This window comes from Pogoniulus pusillus, chromosome 25, assembly GCF_015220805.1.
Source record: "Pogoniulus pusillus isolate bPogPus1 chromosome 25, bPogPus1.pri, whole genome shotgun sequence".
Classification (NCBI taxonomy): Eukaryota; Metazoa; Chordata; class Aves; order Piciformes; family Lybiidae; genus Pogoniulus; species Pogoniulus pusillus.
This window is the reverse complement of record NC_087288.1, coordinates 9,493,008-9,509,950: the sequence shown is the minus strand read 5'-3', so window position 1 is coordinate 9,509,950 and position 16,943 is coordinate 9,493,008. Positions and strand designations below refer to the sequence as shown.

General features: G+C 45.1%; 1 protein-coding gene across 2 annotated transcripts in view; it reads left to right on the top strand.

The window, feature by feature from the left end:
- The window catches only part of KCNK12 (potassium two pore domain channel subfamily K member 12), a 44,518-nt gene that overhangs the window by 23,692 nt on the left and 3,883 nt on the right, over positions 1–16,943 (top strand). The window contains exon 3 of one of the 2 annotated variants that reach the window (XR_010307022.1): positions 1,316–1,432. Coding sequence is in view for 1 of the 2 variants with exons in the window: in XM_064164367.1 (XP_064020437.1) it covers positions 1,316–1,352 (37 nt within the window). In the remaining variant the exon portion in view is untranslated. Of the gene's footprint in view, positions 1–1,315; positions 5,328–16,943 lie in introns of those variants that run through there. The other variant, XM_064164367.1, reaches the window with a different exon arrangement.

Below are 16,943 nucleotides of genomic sequence, written 5' to 3'. Positions count from 1 at the left end.
GACCTCCATGGGCAAATCTTATTAACCAAGATGGTTTATGTGTTTTAATTATACTAATTAATATGAGTGTATATAAGATGTTTCTCTCCTATTGCAGCTAGACCCCTCTTAGGGCTATATCTTGGTATGTTTGCCATCACACGGACTATTAATCATTAGAACAGACCCTGCTCTGCCTGGCTGGCAGACAAGCTCTGTCTCAGAGGTATTGAAGAATATGTATACTTAGCATACCAAGCCACAGCAGAATTACCTAAGTTTAGAATTTTGCCCATAAAAACTGCTCAAATGTGCATGGATATTGTAGGAGCGTGAGGATGATATTTTTATGATCACGAATTTGCAAACTGAGGGGGTTTATTTTTGCAGTGAGTGGTTTCCTGAGGGTAAATATCACAACTCTGATTAGGGACCTCTTTACATATTTGTAAATTGTTTTCAAGCTGCCTTTTCCAGGTGAAGGAGTATAAAACTGTACATACCACCTCTGCTATACCTCAAACTTTGCTGAGTTCAGTCCAAGGCAGGCACAGTCTGTTGTAATATGACTTAAGTGTTTCTGAGTCTTTTTGGTACCATTAGTCACAGTGCAGGACCCTTTGCATTTCTTATTGACTCTAGAGGCCTTGGATTGGATCCTAGAACCAGGTTTCTCAAGGAATTTGGGCATCTGATTGCGACTTTATGCATTTGGGTCTAATGTTTTTTTATTCCTGAGATGCTTGATAAACTCCATTCTAATTCTCCTTAGCCTCAGAAGTGTATGAAGTGCATGCCCAGTTGCCTCCCAGTGTCCCTATTTCTTGCAGTGCACGTATGCCCAGAAGCTGACACAAAGCAACCACAGGGGCCCCCAGCTTCTACCTGAGCCCTGTAAAACTGCCCCATCCACATCTGGCTCACCAAGGCCAGTTTATGAAAGGCTTGAGAGCACAAGTACTGAGCTGGGTCTTACCAAGGAGCATCTGATGAGGGATGGCCTTTACAGGTCCCTCAACATTCAGTAGCCAAAATAATTTTCAAGGATGCATGAAAAGCAAGTTCCAAACTTTTCTGTTTGCTAGCACTGCCTGGGCACCCATCACCTGTGAGCATGAGTATATGGGCCAAGAGGGCATAGGAGATTTGAGGTCAGTCTCCTAGTACCACTCTTTCTTTAGCTTGTTTTTTTTTTTAACTTGGGCATCTAATTGCTTTTATTATGCATGGTCCAACTCAGGATTCGCCAGGGCAGCCTTGCACCTTTTAAGCATTAAATTCTAAATGTGCATCAGTTGCACCAAGTGCAATTCCTCCTGGTATTTCATTTTCACAGACAAAGCAGATACCTGCAATACCCGGACACAGGCTGAAGCACAAGAAATAAGAAGGAACTGAAGGAACAGAGTGGGACAGTGAAAGCACACTGCACTAGATTGCACTTTCTTTTCAGGTAACTTGGGAGTTGTATTGCATTCTTTAAATGTTTGGGGTTTTTTCCCTGATCTTATTTTTGGACAGGATTGAAAGAATACCGTTAACTTAGGATTTTAAAGTTCATCTTCCTTGATACAGCTCTCTCTGCACCATCTTGCAAAACCAGCAGCAGTGACTCCTAGCTGGCACAGACCTAGATATCCCAGTTGCCTCCTATGCAGCTGTACAAGTAGCACTGATGTAAACTCAGATGTTGTGCTCTAGATTGCATTTTTTTCTGGCTGAGCCCAAGAAGAGCATTCAGGAGCAGCAGGAAGGCACAGGACCTGGGACTTTTCTGTGATCCAGACCCTAGGTGAAAGCAATAATTGCACAAGCACGAGCTGCTCAGACCTTCATCGAGAAAGGCAGAGATACTGCATCCACCTGGCCCCTGTGCTGATACCTTGCAGATGGGAATGAAAATTTAAGTAAGGCTTAACAAGAAACAATAACCAAATCCAAATAATGTCTTCTCTCTCATGGAACTTAGGACAGAATGGTTACAAAGAACAGAAACCTGCCATGTTTGGCAGTTCACTACATTTACTTCTTGGGGTTTGTCTTCCCTGTGTGTTTCTCAGACAAAGTTTGGAGTCACACTGAGAGGTCATCCTGTTCTCTTTGATCTTCCCATCTGCAAACATACTTCTCATTTTGTGCAAAAAAAATATCCAGATGGCTTTTTATTTCTTTGCAATGTGAAGAATGTCCTTCAGCTGATAAAGATGTTCAAAGAAGTAATCTCAATTGACTTCAGTCACAGATGGAGTAGGCCTCTGAAGAATGAGGATGTAGTTTGCCTGTCTCCCTGCAGAATAGGCATTGCATCAGAAAGATGTACAAAGGTACTTCAGGCAGTGGTTGGGGCCATGCAGTAGTAGGCACAATTTAAAATTAAAATGATGTATTCTAACGGCTATTTGTGCATCTTTGATGTGTACATCCTAATGGATTGCCAGCTCTGACTGCAGCATAAAATACTAGTGGAAGACCGGGGAGGTATGAAAGTCACTCATGCTCTTGGTGACCACCTGGTACCATGCTTGGTTTAGCCAGAGATGCACCCTGCTGGTGCTTGTCAGTGTAGTGCTGAGGCCTCAGCCCAGCTTCAGCCTTTCTCATCCCCAGCTTTCTGTGGGTGAAAATTTGGTGTACTATGACCATTTCAGACATGACTTGCTACTGAAAGGGGGATTTAGGCAGTGCTGGGGCCCGTCTCACCAAGCATACAGGCTTGATGTAAACCTATTTGTTGTCTCCATGGGATGAGTTTATAATTCTGTGGAAATCAGCTGTAGCAACAAGACCATTCTCTTTTTTTTTCCTTTCATTTTTTAACCTTTAACTTGAAAAATATTTGGTGACTCATTCTTACAATGAATGTTCAGAGCTAATCTATACAAAATCAACAAAATCATACTTCGATGATTGCTAACAAATCTGTGGATATGACTGCTGCTCTAACTGGGTTACTAATGTGCCTTTCCAAACAAACACACATTTTCAATGTGGTATTTAAGTAATATAATAAATGTTACGTTCCATAATGAATTCAAATTAGGGCATATAGAATACTTGACTCACACAGTTAATAACTAATGAAGTGTGCTTTGCACATTGTACAATCAACATGCAGTGTCTTTTTTGGTGAACTGAACTCCATATCTGAGCTCATTCTGCACTAGGGAAGCAGGAGCATTACACTGGAAAATGCAAGAAGGTATGGCCAGTTCCACTGGGATTTGATGCATAGAGAATGCATTGCATTGTGACAATATTGTGCAGTAATAGCACAGAGGAAGGACTCATTCAGTTTACATGGTAAACAGTCCTAATGCAGCTAGCAACAAAGACTCATGCCTTTTTTCTTATGCCTCTTGTTTACTAAATGGGCAACATCCACCCTTTAATTAGAGTATACCTTTAAAACACTGAGGGAAAAAAAAGTAATTGTACTCAATGCTGTACAGGCAAAAAGAGGACTAGGGTCAAATCCAAACTTTAAACTCTCAGGAACCAAAATGGTGTAATTTTGCTTTGAAGTGAAGCTGCAAACCTGCAGCCTTCCTGGTCATGGTGTTTAGAATAATGGAATCATAGAATCATGAATGTTGGAACAGACCTCTAAGGTCCAATCATCAACCCAACACCATCATGACCACTAAAGTCCATCCTTGGGAAAGAAAAGAGACATTCAGTGTGGATATGGTTTCACAGAATCATAGAATGGTTTGGGCTGGAAAAGACCTCCAAATATGATATAGTCTGCAGTCAGCAGGGACATCCTCAGCTATATCAGTGGTTCAGTGGCTTGGAGGTTACACAGGTGTGGTTAAAGCAGTTTGGCTAAGTGATAGCAGGCAATTGTGCTCGTGTGGCCAAGGTGGCAAATGGCATCCTGGATTGCTTTTAAGAGTGTGGCCAGCAGGTTGAGGGAGGTTCTCCTCTCCCTCTAATCTGCCCTGGAGTACTGTGCCCAGTTCTGGGCTCCACAGTTCATGGACAGGGAACTGCATGAGAGGGCACAGCAAAGGGCTACAAAGATGACTAGGGGACTAGAACAACTGTCTCATGAAGGAAGGCTAAGAGACTTGGAACTTTTTAGGCTGGAAGGGAGAAGACTGATAGGGAACCTTATTAGTGCTTACAAACATATAAACGATGTGTGTCAGGAGGATGGGGCCAGGCTTTTTCAGCTCAGGGACAGGATAAGAGGTGATGGGTACAGACTTGAACATAGGAAGTTCCATCTAAACATGAAGAGGAGCTTCTTTACGTTGAGGTTCATGGAGTGCTGGAACAGGCTGCCCAGAGAGGTGGTGGAGTCTCCATCTCTGGAGTCATTAAGAACCCACCTGGACACTATCCTGTGCAACCTGGTATAGGTGAATGTGCTCTGGCAGAGGGATGGGATTAGATGGTCTCCAGAAGCCACTTCCAACCCCTGTCATTCTATGTAACTCCCTCCATTGCCTCCAGACAAGGTTCGTTGCTGTAGCTTTGAAGAACAATCCTTGTCTTTAGTTGTTGTACACACCTGCCCTTGCCCTTGCAGCAAGGCTAGCTCTGTGCTATTTGAATTGTTGAGATCTAAACACAAAACTATAGAAAGGCAAGGGGAAAATGAAAAAAGAAAGTTGATACTATACTGAGCCACTCTTGAGAAGCACAGCACAATGCTGTAGCCTGCACTAATTGGTTTTGGCCACTTTTGTATCCCAGTTTGTTCCCAAAACTGGAGTGTTTGTGGCCCAGATGCAATGAAGGGAAACAAAGCTGGTGAAGCCTCTTGAGGTGTTATGAGGAGCAGCTGAGGGAGACAGAGTTGTTTAGTCTGGAGAAAAGGAGGGTGAAGGGAGACCTTCTCACTCTACTACTACCTGAAAGGTGGGTGTTGGACTCGCCTTGCAAGACACAACTGACAGAACAAGAGGAAGTGGCTTTAAGTTAGGGCAGGGGAGGTTTAGGTTGAACATTAAGAAAAACTTCTTTACTGAAAGGGTTCTCAAAGACTGGAACAGGCTGCCCAAGGAGTCACCAACCCTGAATGCATTTAAAAGCCATCTAGATATGGTGCTCAAAGATACAATGTAGTAGTGACTCTGGTGGAGTTAGATAATGGTTGGACTTGATGATCTTAAAAGTCTTTTCCAACCACAGTGATTCTGTGAATATCAACTTATTTTACATTCAGCCTCTGCACTGGCAAAGCAATAACCCTGCAATCCTACTTGCTTCATAAAATGGGCAGAGAGATTTGTTTAGGCTTTCTGTATTATGACAGCATATGTAAATATTCTGAGATGAATCAATTACCAAGTCTGGCTGTGTTTGCTAAGAGATTTTTATCAGTTAAAAAGGCGGGGGGGAGGAGGTCTTACCATCCTAAAAATGGAGCGAAGCAACAAAAGAAGTGGTGCTCTGAGCAGAAGGTAAGATGCTCAAATATACCACTGGTCCCCAAAGCGCTGTCATGGGCTACAGTTACCATAGTGTTCACTTCTAATGCTCAGTTCACCTGAATCTCAAGGGAGATAGTCGAGGCTTATATTCTCTTCATCTGTATGAAAGCAGAATTTGAGGACCTGCCTTGGTCTGAGTAGCATGAAGGGACAGAGTTGCCTCCATCCCCACATTTAAATACACCCGTGTTCCAGAGACCATGAATGCAGGCCCAGTCCCCAGCAGAAAATGGAACTCCCTTGGGATGTGTGTGGTTTTTGGAGAGGAGCTGGATGTCACAGCAACCTGCAGGTGCCTCCTCCAGCCAAGCCTCCCCCCAGCTTGGGATCCATTCCATCACTAGGTCCTGGTTTACAGCAGCAAACGTGCTGCCAGGAAAGCTTTCTTAAAGAGGTAGGTGTCTCCTTAACGGGCTGAAACCATATAGATAACCATCTTCTGGTTTAATGATCAAAAGAGTTGCCCATTATTCCCAGCCTACACACAAGATTTTTTCAGTTTTCTTGCACTGATCTTTCAACCTATTAAAGAGCTGACCTTCAGTGGGCATGGTTATTAAAAACAAAAACAACCAATGACAAAAAAAAAAACCCAAACAAAACCACAGCCACTCTCTCCTGTACCCACTATCAGCAAAATAATCCTAAATTAGATCTCATGTTCAAAAGCTGTGAGGAGAGTAGCCTCTATATGTAGCATCTAGCTGCTTTCCCAGCACTGGAAGAAGTTCAAGTCCAGGAGAGCATCAGCTGGATGTTTGGAATGCTCGATACAGTCCTGCAAACAGCCTCAGCACCAAAAAAACAGCACTTTTCAAACAAGATTCTGCAGCTATTTCTACATAGTTATGGACATTTCTTATCACCAGAACTGAAATCATAGGACAGCTGCAAGTCACACACAAGCTTTTTACATTCATTGGTGAATATAAGTTTTAGCTATGGACAGTTGTAACAACCAAGAGGAATTTCAGCTGAGCATTCATCAGAAAAAATGGCATTTTTCTGTCCAGAAACAGCTGTGGCAGGTCTCAGTGCCTGGCATCATCCAGCATATTCCAAAGAGCTGGAGAATACAGAAATTACCTAAACAAGCCAAAAGAGACAGTAAGTTCTTGGAAGCAAATGCTGCTCTTCCCTGAATCTGGAGTAACTTAGTTGAAGTGCAGGTAGGAAATAGCCTAATTATATAGATGTTACGGCTTTTTTAATGCCTGCTAGAAGTCACAAGGAGCTGCATGTGTTTTTTCCAGCACAATTTCACCTGTGAATAAAGTGAAATGATGAAGCCTAAAGTTCCTGTAAGTCACCAATTAGAAAACATAAGATTTTTATTCTCTTTCAGATAATGCTTCCTAGCAAACCATTAAACTGTAATAATTTTCAAGGGTAAAAACTCTTTAAACAAGTGGCATTCTTTAGAATGCTTTAATTCTGGGTTGACAGGAACTTTGCCTCCAACATGTACCATAATTGTGAGTGCTTTGAACACACTGGTCTCATTTTGATGTCAGCTCAGGATTTTTCCACTGTAAGATCTTTGAATGAAGAGGACTAAAAGCCATATACAAAGCAAATTAAATCCAGATCACATTTATACTGATAATGTTATATGCAGTTTGCAAACAAAAAAATTGATGTTTTGGCCTTGGCACCCCTTCATTCACAGAGGAAGGCTTAAGGACCCAAGAGATGGCTGATGTGCAGCCTTGCAAAGCAGTGCAGAGGTGTTGGCAGGGGATGTGGAGTTAATGAGAGCATGGAAGAACCCACTGATGGTGTTCGGGGAACATTCCTGTGTGTTTTTAATGCTGTGATACATGACATTAATTCTGTACATCTGGGTGGATATCAAATTCCAGGTGACATTTGGATTGTTGCAATTAAGCTATTACAAAAGACTTTTGAAATAAACAGGAGAAAAATTATTGCCTGGGATGTGTATGGAAGTATTCTTCAAAGCAGGGAGGGAGGGCAGAAGCCTCTCTGAAACATTTGCCTTGGATGCCATGGAGTTGTAATGGGAGGCTCCAGAACCCCTTAGATGCTGATTAAATAAACTGTGTATGGTAGAGCAGAGCTGGGGAGGATAGATACCAGTGGGACATGTTCCCAATGTAAGTGATGGTCATCCATTAAAGTCTGACGCTGACTGATCCTTTGCTTTACAGTAAAACAGAGAGCAGATGGAAACTGTTTGCTGTGTAAACAGCTAAAAGGAACTCCCTACATATCCACTCTCCGCAGCTTTCATTCAGATCAATAGGATCCATCTGTCCAAAAGTATTGAGACAAATCTTGGACATTGTTGTATTGACTAGAAAAGCACTTACCAAAAAAAATCAATCACACTGCAGACAAGAGAAATGTCACTGCACCAAACGTGGAGGCTTGCTAATCTTGCCAGCGTGACCCAAAGTTCAAACCTTTCAGCCAGAACCTGTATTGCTGTTCCCGTTCTCCTAGCTAATTAAAATAAGCCCTAGCAAGAGCCTGGGTGGCAGCTGCTCTGCGGTGTCTCAGCCAGACACACCACCTGTGAAGGTTGACAGCCCCTGCTTGCCAAAACTCACACAAATTATTTTCCCAGCAAAAAGGGAAAAGGGCTGAAGAGATGCAGCCACAAAAGTTAAGCTGGGCCAGGGAGCAAAGGGGAAAAGGAAGCTGTTTGTTCTGCATGGACTCTAGGTGTCCTCAAAGATGCTGAGGCTGAAAGGACCAATTTCCCTGGTATTTATTCTGTGTCTCCTTCAAAAAAGTTAAGATTTTCCAATATTATTTTTTTCTCCAGAATTCCAACGGTGAAGTTCTCTATCACAGCATATGGGGTGGAAAACCCTACTGGTCTGTAGACACATTTACAGGAAATACCTTTTGGGGCTTTGAATTACAATTGCACATTTTACAGTGCTCCATTTCGGTGTTACTGCTCTGCTACCTTCCTGTTATGCAAATATATTTGTTTCTGAGGAACCACCAGCTGCCTCAGCTCATTTTCTAATGGGGGAACAAGGAAAGTATTGAGCTCTGCTTGCCAAGAGGGCAGCAAAGCAAATCAGAAGTGAAAATTCACCTGGACAGGCAACATCAACAGCTCCTGGGATCTTTCAAGTGGATCATCGCAGAAGGCCACTGTTAAGACATCTGGTTTTGGTGTGTACTAGGAGGTGGGAAAATACAATCAGCTCACTGGGAGCTGACTCCTATTGTTTCTGCTGCTGGTGGAAAGCTCATCCGTGCTGTCCTCTGGTAAGCCTGGCCTACCTGACTCAGAACTTTGGTGACCCCTCTAAGAACAGACACAGGGCTGCTGGTACCCAGCCATGCTGTAGAATCATAGAATTGTCAGGGCTGGAAGGGACCCCAAGGATCATCTAGTTCCAACTCTTCTGCCATGGGCAAGGACACCTCACACTAGATCAGGTTGCTCAGAGCCCCATCCAGCCCAGCCTTAAAAACTTCCAGGGATGAGGCTTCTACCACTTCCCTGGGCAATCTGTTCCAGTATTTCACCACCCCTGTGGTGTAGAACTTCTTCCTAATGTCCAGTCTAAATCTACCCACTTCTAGTTTTGCTCCATCCCCCCTAGCCCTATGACTACATGACATCCTAAAAAGTCCCTCAACAGCTTTCATATAGGCCCCCTGCAGATACTGGAAGGCCACTATAAGGTCTCCTCAGAGCCTTCTCTTCTCCAGACCGAACAACCCCGATTCTGTCAGTCTGTCTTCATAGAAGAGGTGCTCCAGCCCTCTCATCATCCTCCTGGCCCTTCTTTGGACATGTTCCAACATGGCTAGATCTTTCTTGTAATAGGAGTTCCAGAAGTGGACACAATACCCCAGGTGGGGTCTCACCAGGGTGGAGTAGAAGGGAAGAATCACCTCCCTCGACCTGCTGCCCACACTTCTTTTGATGCAGCCCAGGGTGCAGTTGGCTCTCTGGGCTGCATGTATCATGCTGTCATGCATCTGCCTCCAGCTCTTCAAAACCCCTTCCAAAGGCAGGAGTGCAAAATTAGCCTTTACTCCTTTGCAGCAAGATCCAAGTCACTCATAAAGGTTGCCTTTATATTTACATTTTCTTTCTGCTGCACTACCAGGCATTTAAATTACAGAGGCAATGGAGCTGCCTCAAACTCCTAAATCTGTCACTGCATTCTTATCTCATACGTGTACTGGTACTGGCTCACACAGAATCACAGAATGATAAATGCTGGAAGGGACCTCTGAAGATCATCTAGACCAACCTCCTGCCAGAGCAGCTTCATCTTCAGCAAGTAGCACAGGATGGCATCCAGGAGGGTTTTAAATTAGACCATAGATGGAGACTCCACCACCTCTCTGGGTAGCCTGCTCCAGTATTCGACCACCCTCATTGTAAAGAATTTCCTCCTTCTGTTTAGATAGAACTTCTTAGGATGACCCCACCTTGGTCTGCCTCAGACAGCTGGAGCATACACAAAGATCTGTAGATCTACTGCCAGAAAAAAAATCCCAATGCTTTCCTCTGGGACTCCTGAAAGCTAACATTCTATGTTATTTTAAGGTGACCATCACTGACAGGGAGCAGGAATGTGGTATTATTCATAGAATTGTTTGGTTATAAGGGATCATCTACTTTCACTCCACTGTGTGCATTAGCAGCAACACCCAGCATGAGACCAGACTGCTCATGGCCTCGTCCAACCTGGCCTTGAATACCTCCAGGAAGGGGGCATCCATGACCTCCCTTGGCAACCTGTTTGTGTCTCTTACTGTAAAATGTTCTTACTGTAAAGAATGTCTTGCTAATCTCCAGACTAAGTCTCCCCTCCTCAAGCTTCAATCCATTTCACCTTGCCCTATCACTACAAGCCCTTGTAAAAAGTCCCTCCCCAGCTTTCTTGTAGCCCCTTTCAGGTACTGGAAGGTCACTATAAAGTCTGGAACCTTCTCTTCTCCAGACTGAACAGCCCCAACTCTTTCAGCGTGTTCTCACAGCAGAGGTGCTCTAGCCCTCTGATCATCCTCACCGCCTCCCCTGGACCTGCTCCATCAGTTCAATGTCCATGTGCTGAGGCGCTCAGAATTTGCCACAGTATTCCAGGTGGGGTCTCACAAGAGCAGAGTAGAGAGGAAGAATAATTTCCCTCATCATGGTGACAGACTCTGTATGTAAGGAGTCTGCATTACAGCTGGAGAAAAACTGCTGTGTTAGGAATTTATATGGGAAGAGATGTGCAGCAGCACTGGCTGTACTCTGCAGTCTTACATCTGTGTCAGGGGGTGCTTAGATGACGGGAAGACACTGCTGTTTACAGTAGAACATTCAGCTATCCATTGGCATGTCACCACTGTGCTGTGCTGGCTTCCCTCCTTTCCACACCCTCAAAAAGGGGCACATGCATTTTGGACACTCCTGTCCTGTGCCCAGCTCATTGACACACAGCAGAAGATTTGTGATGAAGTTCAAGAGAAGCGAGGTCGCTGGATAAAACAATACAGGAGGGTCATCATGAGGCACTTAATGAGGGTTCATTAGAGCTTGTGCAATGTGATTTAATGATGCCTTACACATTGCAGTGATTCCAGCCAGTGAGCTGCAGATGTCACTTAGGTTAAGATGGCTGCTTCTGCATCTTTCTGGGTCTGAGTTTCTCCTTCCACCTCTGGTCAGCACTCAATCACACACTGAGAAACAGGCTATCACCTTCTTCACAAGACTACAGCCTGTCCAGAAAGTGCATTTTGTGCAACTATTACATTGATATCTGCCCAGAGAAGCTGTGGATGTCTCATCCTTGGAAGTGTTTAAGAGCAGATTGGATGAGGCTTTGAGCAACTTGGTCTAGTCAGAGATGTCTCTGCCCATAGGGGATGATCTTTAAGGTTCTTTCCAATTCAAAACATTTTATAATTCTAGGATTCTATGATATAGGAAGATTATATAAAGGTTTAAATCCATGTAGCCATGTAGACACCTATTTTGGTAGAAATGAGGCTATTTGAATGAGTGAGCCAAAAAACGTTTCACCTGGAAATACCCTTGAAATGTACTGTAGAAATCATTAATGCCCACACCACGCTCCCTACTTTTTTGTGTGTGTGTCTCTTTCTGCTTTTATCCAGTTTGATTGATCTCTTACCCCACTTATTCCTTTGCCTGCTTCCTTCCCAGTGCTCTCTTCTTCCAAACCAATTTCAAAGTGGCGTGCGAACTTGTGACCTGCTGAAACAGTTGACAAAACCTCCTCAGCTGAGCTGATTATCACACTGGCTCTAAAAATAAATCCCACCCTCGCATTCACTTCCGCTCCCCAAGTGATTCCTTTCAAAGGCCAACACACCATCTCTGGAGGTAATTAAAGACAGTTCATCTCCTGTTAGGATTTTGCAGGTTTAAAATGATGAGTGCCAGGGAAACAAGGCGTTTACAGTTTTCATAGGAAACGAACTCCCACAGGAAACACAGAACTTAATTTTGCCATCAGATGTTCCCACAGACTCCTTTTGAAAGTCATCTGAAGCTGTACATATGTGCCTGAAATCCGTTGCTTAAAAAAAAGACAGATTTATATTTAGATTGCCACCTTCTAGTCATTGAAAATGGTTCATGTGGGAAGTTTTTTTATGCTGTGATTAAACCCTTTATTTTGGAATTTATTAACATTTGAGTGCCTATAATCACACCTATACTGCTGCACTAACTTGGAGGCTGCTGGTCCTCCTGCAACCCATGAGAAACACAGAATGGTAGAGGTTAGAAAGGACCTCTGGAAATCATCTAGTTCAACAACCCTGCAAAAGCAGAATCACTTAGGGCAGGTCATACAGGAACAGGTCAGGAGGGTTTTGAAAGTCTCCAGAGAAGGAGACTCCACAACCTCTCTGGGCAACCAGCTCCTCACAGAAATAGTTTTTCCTCTTGTTGAAGTGGAACTTCCTGTGGTTCAGTTTGCAGCCAATGCCCCATATCCTATCACAGAGCACCACTGAAAACAGTTCGGCCCCTTCCTCTCGACACTCACCCTTCAGATACTTGTAAACATTGATCCCCTCTCAGACTAAACAGCTCCAGGTCTCTCAGCCTTTCCTCATAAGACAGATGTTGCAGTCCCTTCAGCATTCTTGTGGCCCTCCCTTGGACTCTCTTCAGTAGTTCCCTCTCCCCTTGAACTGGAGAGCCCAGAACTGGACACAGTATTCTAGATATGGTCTCACTATGAAAAAGCAGAGGGGCAGGAAAACTTTCCTTGACCTGCTGGATGCACTCTTCTCAATGCACCCTGGGCCTTTTTGACCACAAGGACACATCTCTGCCTCATGGACATCCTGTTGTCCCAGAACTCCAAGGTCCTTCTCTGTGGAGCTGTGTTCCAGCATTTCAACCCCTAATATGTACTGGTGCAGGGAGCCATTCTTCCTCATCCTCAGGCACCACACCCAAATGACTTTTAAACACATCCAGGGTTGGTGACTCAACCATCTCCCTGGGCAGCCCATTCCAATGCCTGGCCACTCTTGCTGGGAAAAATGTTTCCTAATCTCCAGCCCAAACCTACCCAGTCACAGCTTGAGGCCATTCCCTTTTGTTCTATCACTGTTTACCTGTGAGAAGAGGCCGGCAGCAGCCTCTCCACACCCTCCTTTCAGGTAGCTGTAGACAGCGATGAGGCCTCTCCTCAGCCGCCTCTTCAAACTACACAGCTGCAGTTCCCGCAGTCACTCTGCCTAAGATTCATTTTCCAGGCCCCAAAGAACGCCACAAAGACGCAGTCCGGTCCTAGGAGACAGACCTGGCTGTCCTGTAACATTGTTACTCCATTCCATTTCCCACTATCACGGCTTATACAGCAGTGCCTGGCTACTGTTGCTCTCCCGCCCTCCCCTCACTTGCCCTCGGGCAGAGGAGCGCCGCTACTCGCCTCACGCCTGTGAGGGAGCTGCCTCAAGGGGCTACTGTTGCTCTCCCGCCCTCCCCTCACTTACCCGCGGGCAGAGCAGCGCCGCTGCTCGCCTCACGCCTGTGAGGGAGATGGCTCCTGGCCGGCAGGGAACTGAGCTGCGCCGCTGCTCGCCTCACGCCTGTGAGGGAGATGGCTCCTGGCCGGCTGGGAACTTTGAGCTGCCTCATGCGGCTGCTGTTGGTCTCCCGCCCTCCCCTCACTTGCCCGCGGTTAGAGCAGCGCCGCTGCTCGCCTCACGCCTGTGAGGGAAATGGCTCCTGGCCGGCAGGGAACTGAGCTGCGCCGCTGCTCGCCTCACGCCTGTGAGGGAGATGGCTCCTGGCCGGCAGGGAATTTTGAGCTGCGTCATGCGGCCTGCTCAGGCCGTGCGGGCCCGAGGCGGGGAGGGCAGCTGTGGCCTACTCTCAGGCCTGCTGCCAGGGGAAGGGATGGAAGATTCTAGAAGGACTTGGCCTGGTTTGTGAGTGTGTTCTTTCTACCCGATTACCTCCTGTACATAGTGTCTGGAAACAGTCTCCCTTTGAACTTCCAGGCAGTGTGCAGTATTTTAGTGCCCCAGAGGAGTAAGTGTTGTTCCTGTCAGCTAGGGTAGCTGCTGGCCCTAAACCGGGACATGGAGCATGCCCATTGAACCCTGCCTGGGACAGCTCCAGGCATTCCACCACCTCCCTGGGCAGCCTGTTCCAAAGAACTCCGTGGCAGATAGGAACCAGATTTAGGAGCTGCCTTCTGGACCTGGACTCAGGAACACACAGATTGGGACTGAAGGCAGAAAGGACAGAGTCCTCCTCAGACACTGGAAAGAGAAGGCTTGACCCTGGTGATCCCTCAGCTTTATACTGAATATGACACCCATGGGACGGATTGCCTTGTTGGTCATTTTAGGGTCAGCTCTCCTGTCTGCTTCTCCCTGCAGGTGCATCCCCGACGAGACACGCAAGAGTCAGCAGTGACCTTGGACTGTGTGCCAAACCTTGGTAACTATAAACACTATGCTACCACTGCTAGAATCAGGCAATGTCTGTGAACACATGCCACGAACTTCAGAAAGTGAAGTCGATGAGAAAAGACTGAGCTGAGAATTCAAATCACTGGCCAGGATTAGTTCTGTTCCAGCTCAAACCAGGACACACAGGCAAAGCTGTTAAAGGTGGACACCAGGCCACAACACTGACAACTCGAGACTATTATTAAAGGCAAATGAAGGAGCTGAAAGCAGATGTTGCCATGGATAAAGATGACAGGGACAAGTCCTCCCTGAAACAGGAGTCAGGAAGCAGCTCAGCCCAGTGGGATTTTAACCGAGCATTGGTTTATCAAAGCAGTCTAAAAAAAATCCTGCCTCTTGGTTTTGAAATTGCCAGTGAGAAGACAGCTGCATCTCCCAGCAATTTGGAAAGCTATCCTAAGAATTATTTATTTTGCTTTGTACCTAAGCATTGAAAAGTCCATGAGCTAACTTTTCAGAAGTATTTTTCTGATTATCACATTGCAGTCTGAATGCTTTTTGATCTACATTTCTTTGCTGTAAAAATACTACTTCAAAAGTCCACATAAAAACAACCATGAGGATTTGGTCTCTCTTTGTTGGGTTTTTGGGGTGGATTTTTTTTTTTTTGGGCTGGTTTCACTTCTAAAAGCACGGGGATAACAGAGAAATCTGGGCACAGGGACAGGCATAGGCACTGCTAGAAGTCCCCAGAAATATCATAAGCACGTTCCTGTTGGAGCACTTCAATTTATTTTCTAAAGCAAGTGGAAAAAATCACCAGTGTGAAATTTTGTCTCCATGTGATGGGTGCTGAAGGCTGGGGCAGCTAACCACAGGGCCATAGAACCATTGAGCTTGGAAGAGACCTTGGAGATGATCACATCAAACTACTCACCTAGAGCTCACAATCCCACCCCTAGTGCTTAGCCATTGTCACTAAACTGTGTCCCTCAGCACCACATTCATTACCTCCAGGAAGGGTGGCTCTACCACCTCTCTGGGCATCCTGTTCCAGTGCCTGAGAACCACTGCTATGAAGAAATTGTTCCTAATATCCAGCCTGAACCTCCTCAGCCTGATCCATGCCCTGTCACATGGGTTCATCCTTATTCATCACAGCTTGTCCCTTCTATGCTTTTAGCATGACCTGACAGGAGAACACAAAACTGTGAAAAAAAGAATTATTTTCAGAAACATGTCCCTAGAATCATAAAATTGGTGCATTCTTTTATCTGTGTTTTGGCTTTTTAAAAGCATTTTAAAGATGTGTTCATTTTCCCAAGTGTTTCCTGACTCTTGATCAACGTAAGCTAAATATGAGGAGGCATTTATCCTAAGCTTACATAAGCTCTCAGCATACTGCCATGGTTATATTAGTATCACATCTTAACAGATGATTCTAAGTGATTTTAACAGGCCACACAAGTCTCCTGAAATACCAAAGGTTTCCTGCCAGCTTTCCTTTCTAAGCCACCCACTGAGGGACCACAAAAGTATCTGAGGAACAGGCTAACCCCTTGTGTATCATCACAGCCTTCAGGTTGCCTATTCCAAACATTACCTCTAGCTTAAGTTTTCTCCAATTCCACTTCTAGAAAGGGGTTGGAACTAGATGATCTTTAACGTGTCTTCTAACTCAAGCCATTCTATGCTTCTTCCTTGTGGCCAGGAGAGCCAGTGGCATCCTGGGGTGCATCATGAAAAGTGTGTCCAGCAGATCTAGGAAGATTCTTCACCTTTCAACAGAGGCAGGGACCTGCTGGAGAGTGTCCAACAGAGAGGCATGAAGATGACTGGGGGACTTGAGCATCTCCCCTAGGGAGAGAGACTGAGAAACCTGGGACTGTTTAGTCTGGAGAAGAGAAGATGGAGAAGGGATCTGATCAATGGCTGTATCTCAGGGGTGGGCAACAAGTGGATGGGTCCAATCTCTTTTTGGTGGTGCACAGTAAGGACAAGGAACAACAGATACAAACTTGAACACAGAAGGTTTCACCTCAACATGAGGAGAAACTTCTTTATGGTGAGGGTAACAAAACAGGCTGCCCAGAGAGGTTGTGGAGTCTCTGTGCAGACTACTCCTGCTGTTGGCAGTGGGGTTGGACTCCATAACCTCTGGAGGTTCCTTCCAACCTCTAATGTTCTGTGACTCTGATCTAGTCACTGATGGAAGCCAGTTCTCACTGCATGGCTGGAACGAATCTCTTAAAACAACAACAAATTGGCAAACCTGAACTTTATCATACATAAGAGTTCATCATCTCCCAAAGTTCTCCTGTAGAAGAGTGCACTTATCTACACTACACCAGAGATTAAAACATTGAGAACACAATAGCATCAGCAGTGGTCCATAGGCCAAATAAACAACCAGTTAATCTCTGGGAAAAAAAAACCCAAACCACATTTACCTAATGCAGCTCCTTCAATTCACAGAGAATGAGCGCAGCTCTTGCAAGAGGGAGTACTGAGAGCTACACTTGCTTCTCTCTGCAGCACAAACAGCACTGCAGCCTTCTCGTAGTATAAGTGCTGCACTAAAATATATCATGCTTGAAATCCAGCTCCTGCAGCACAGAAAAAGGG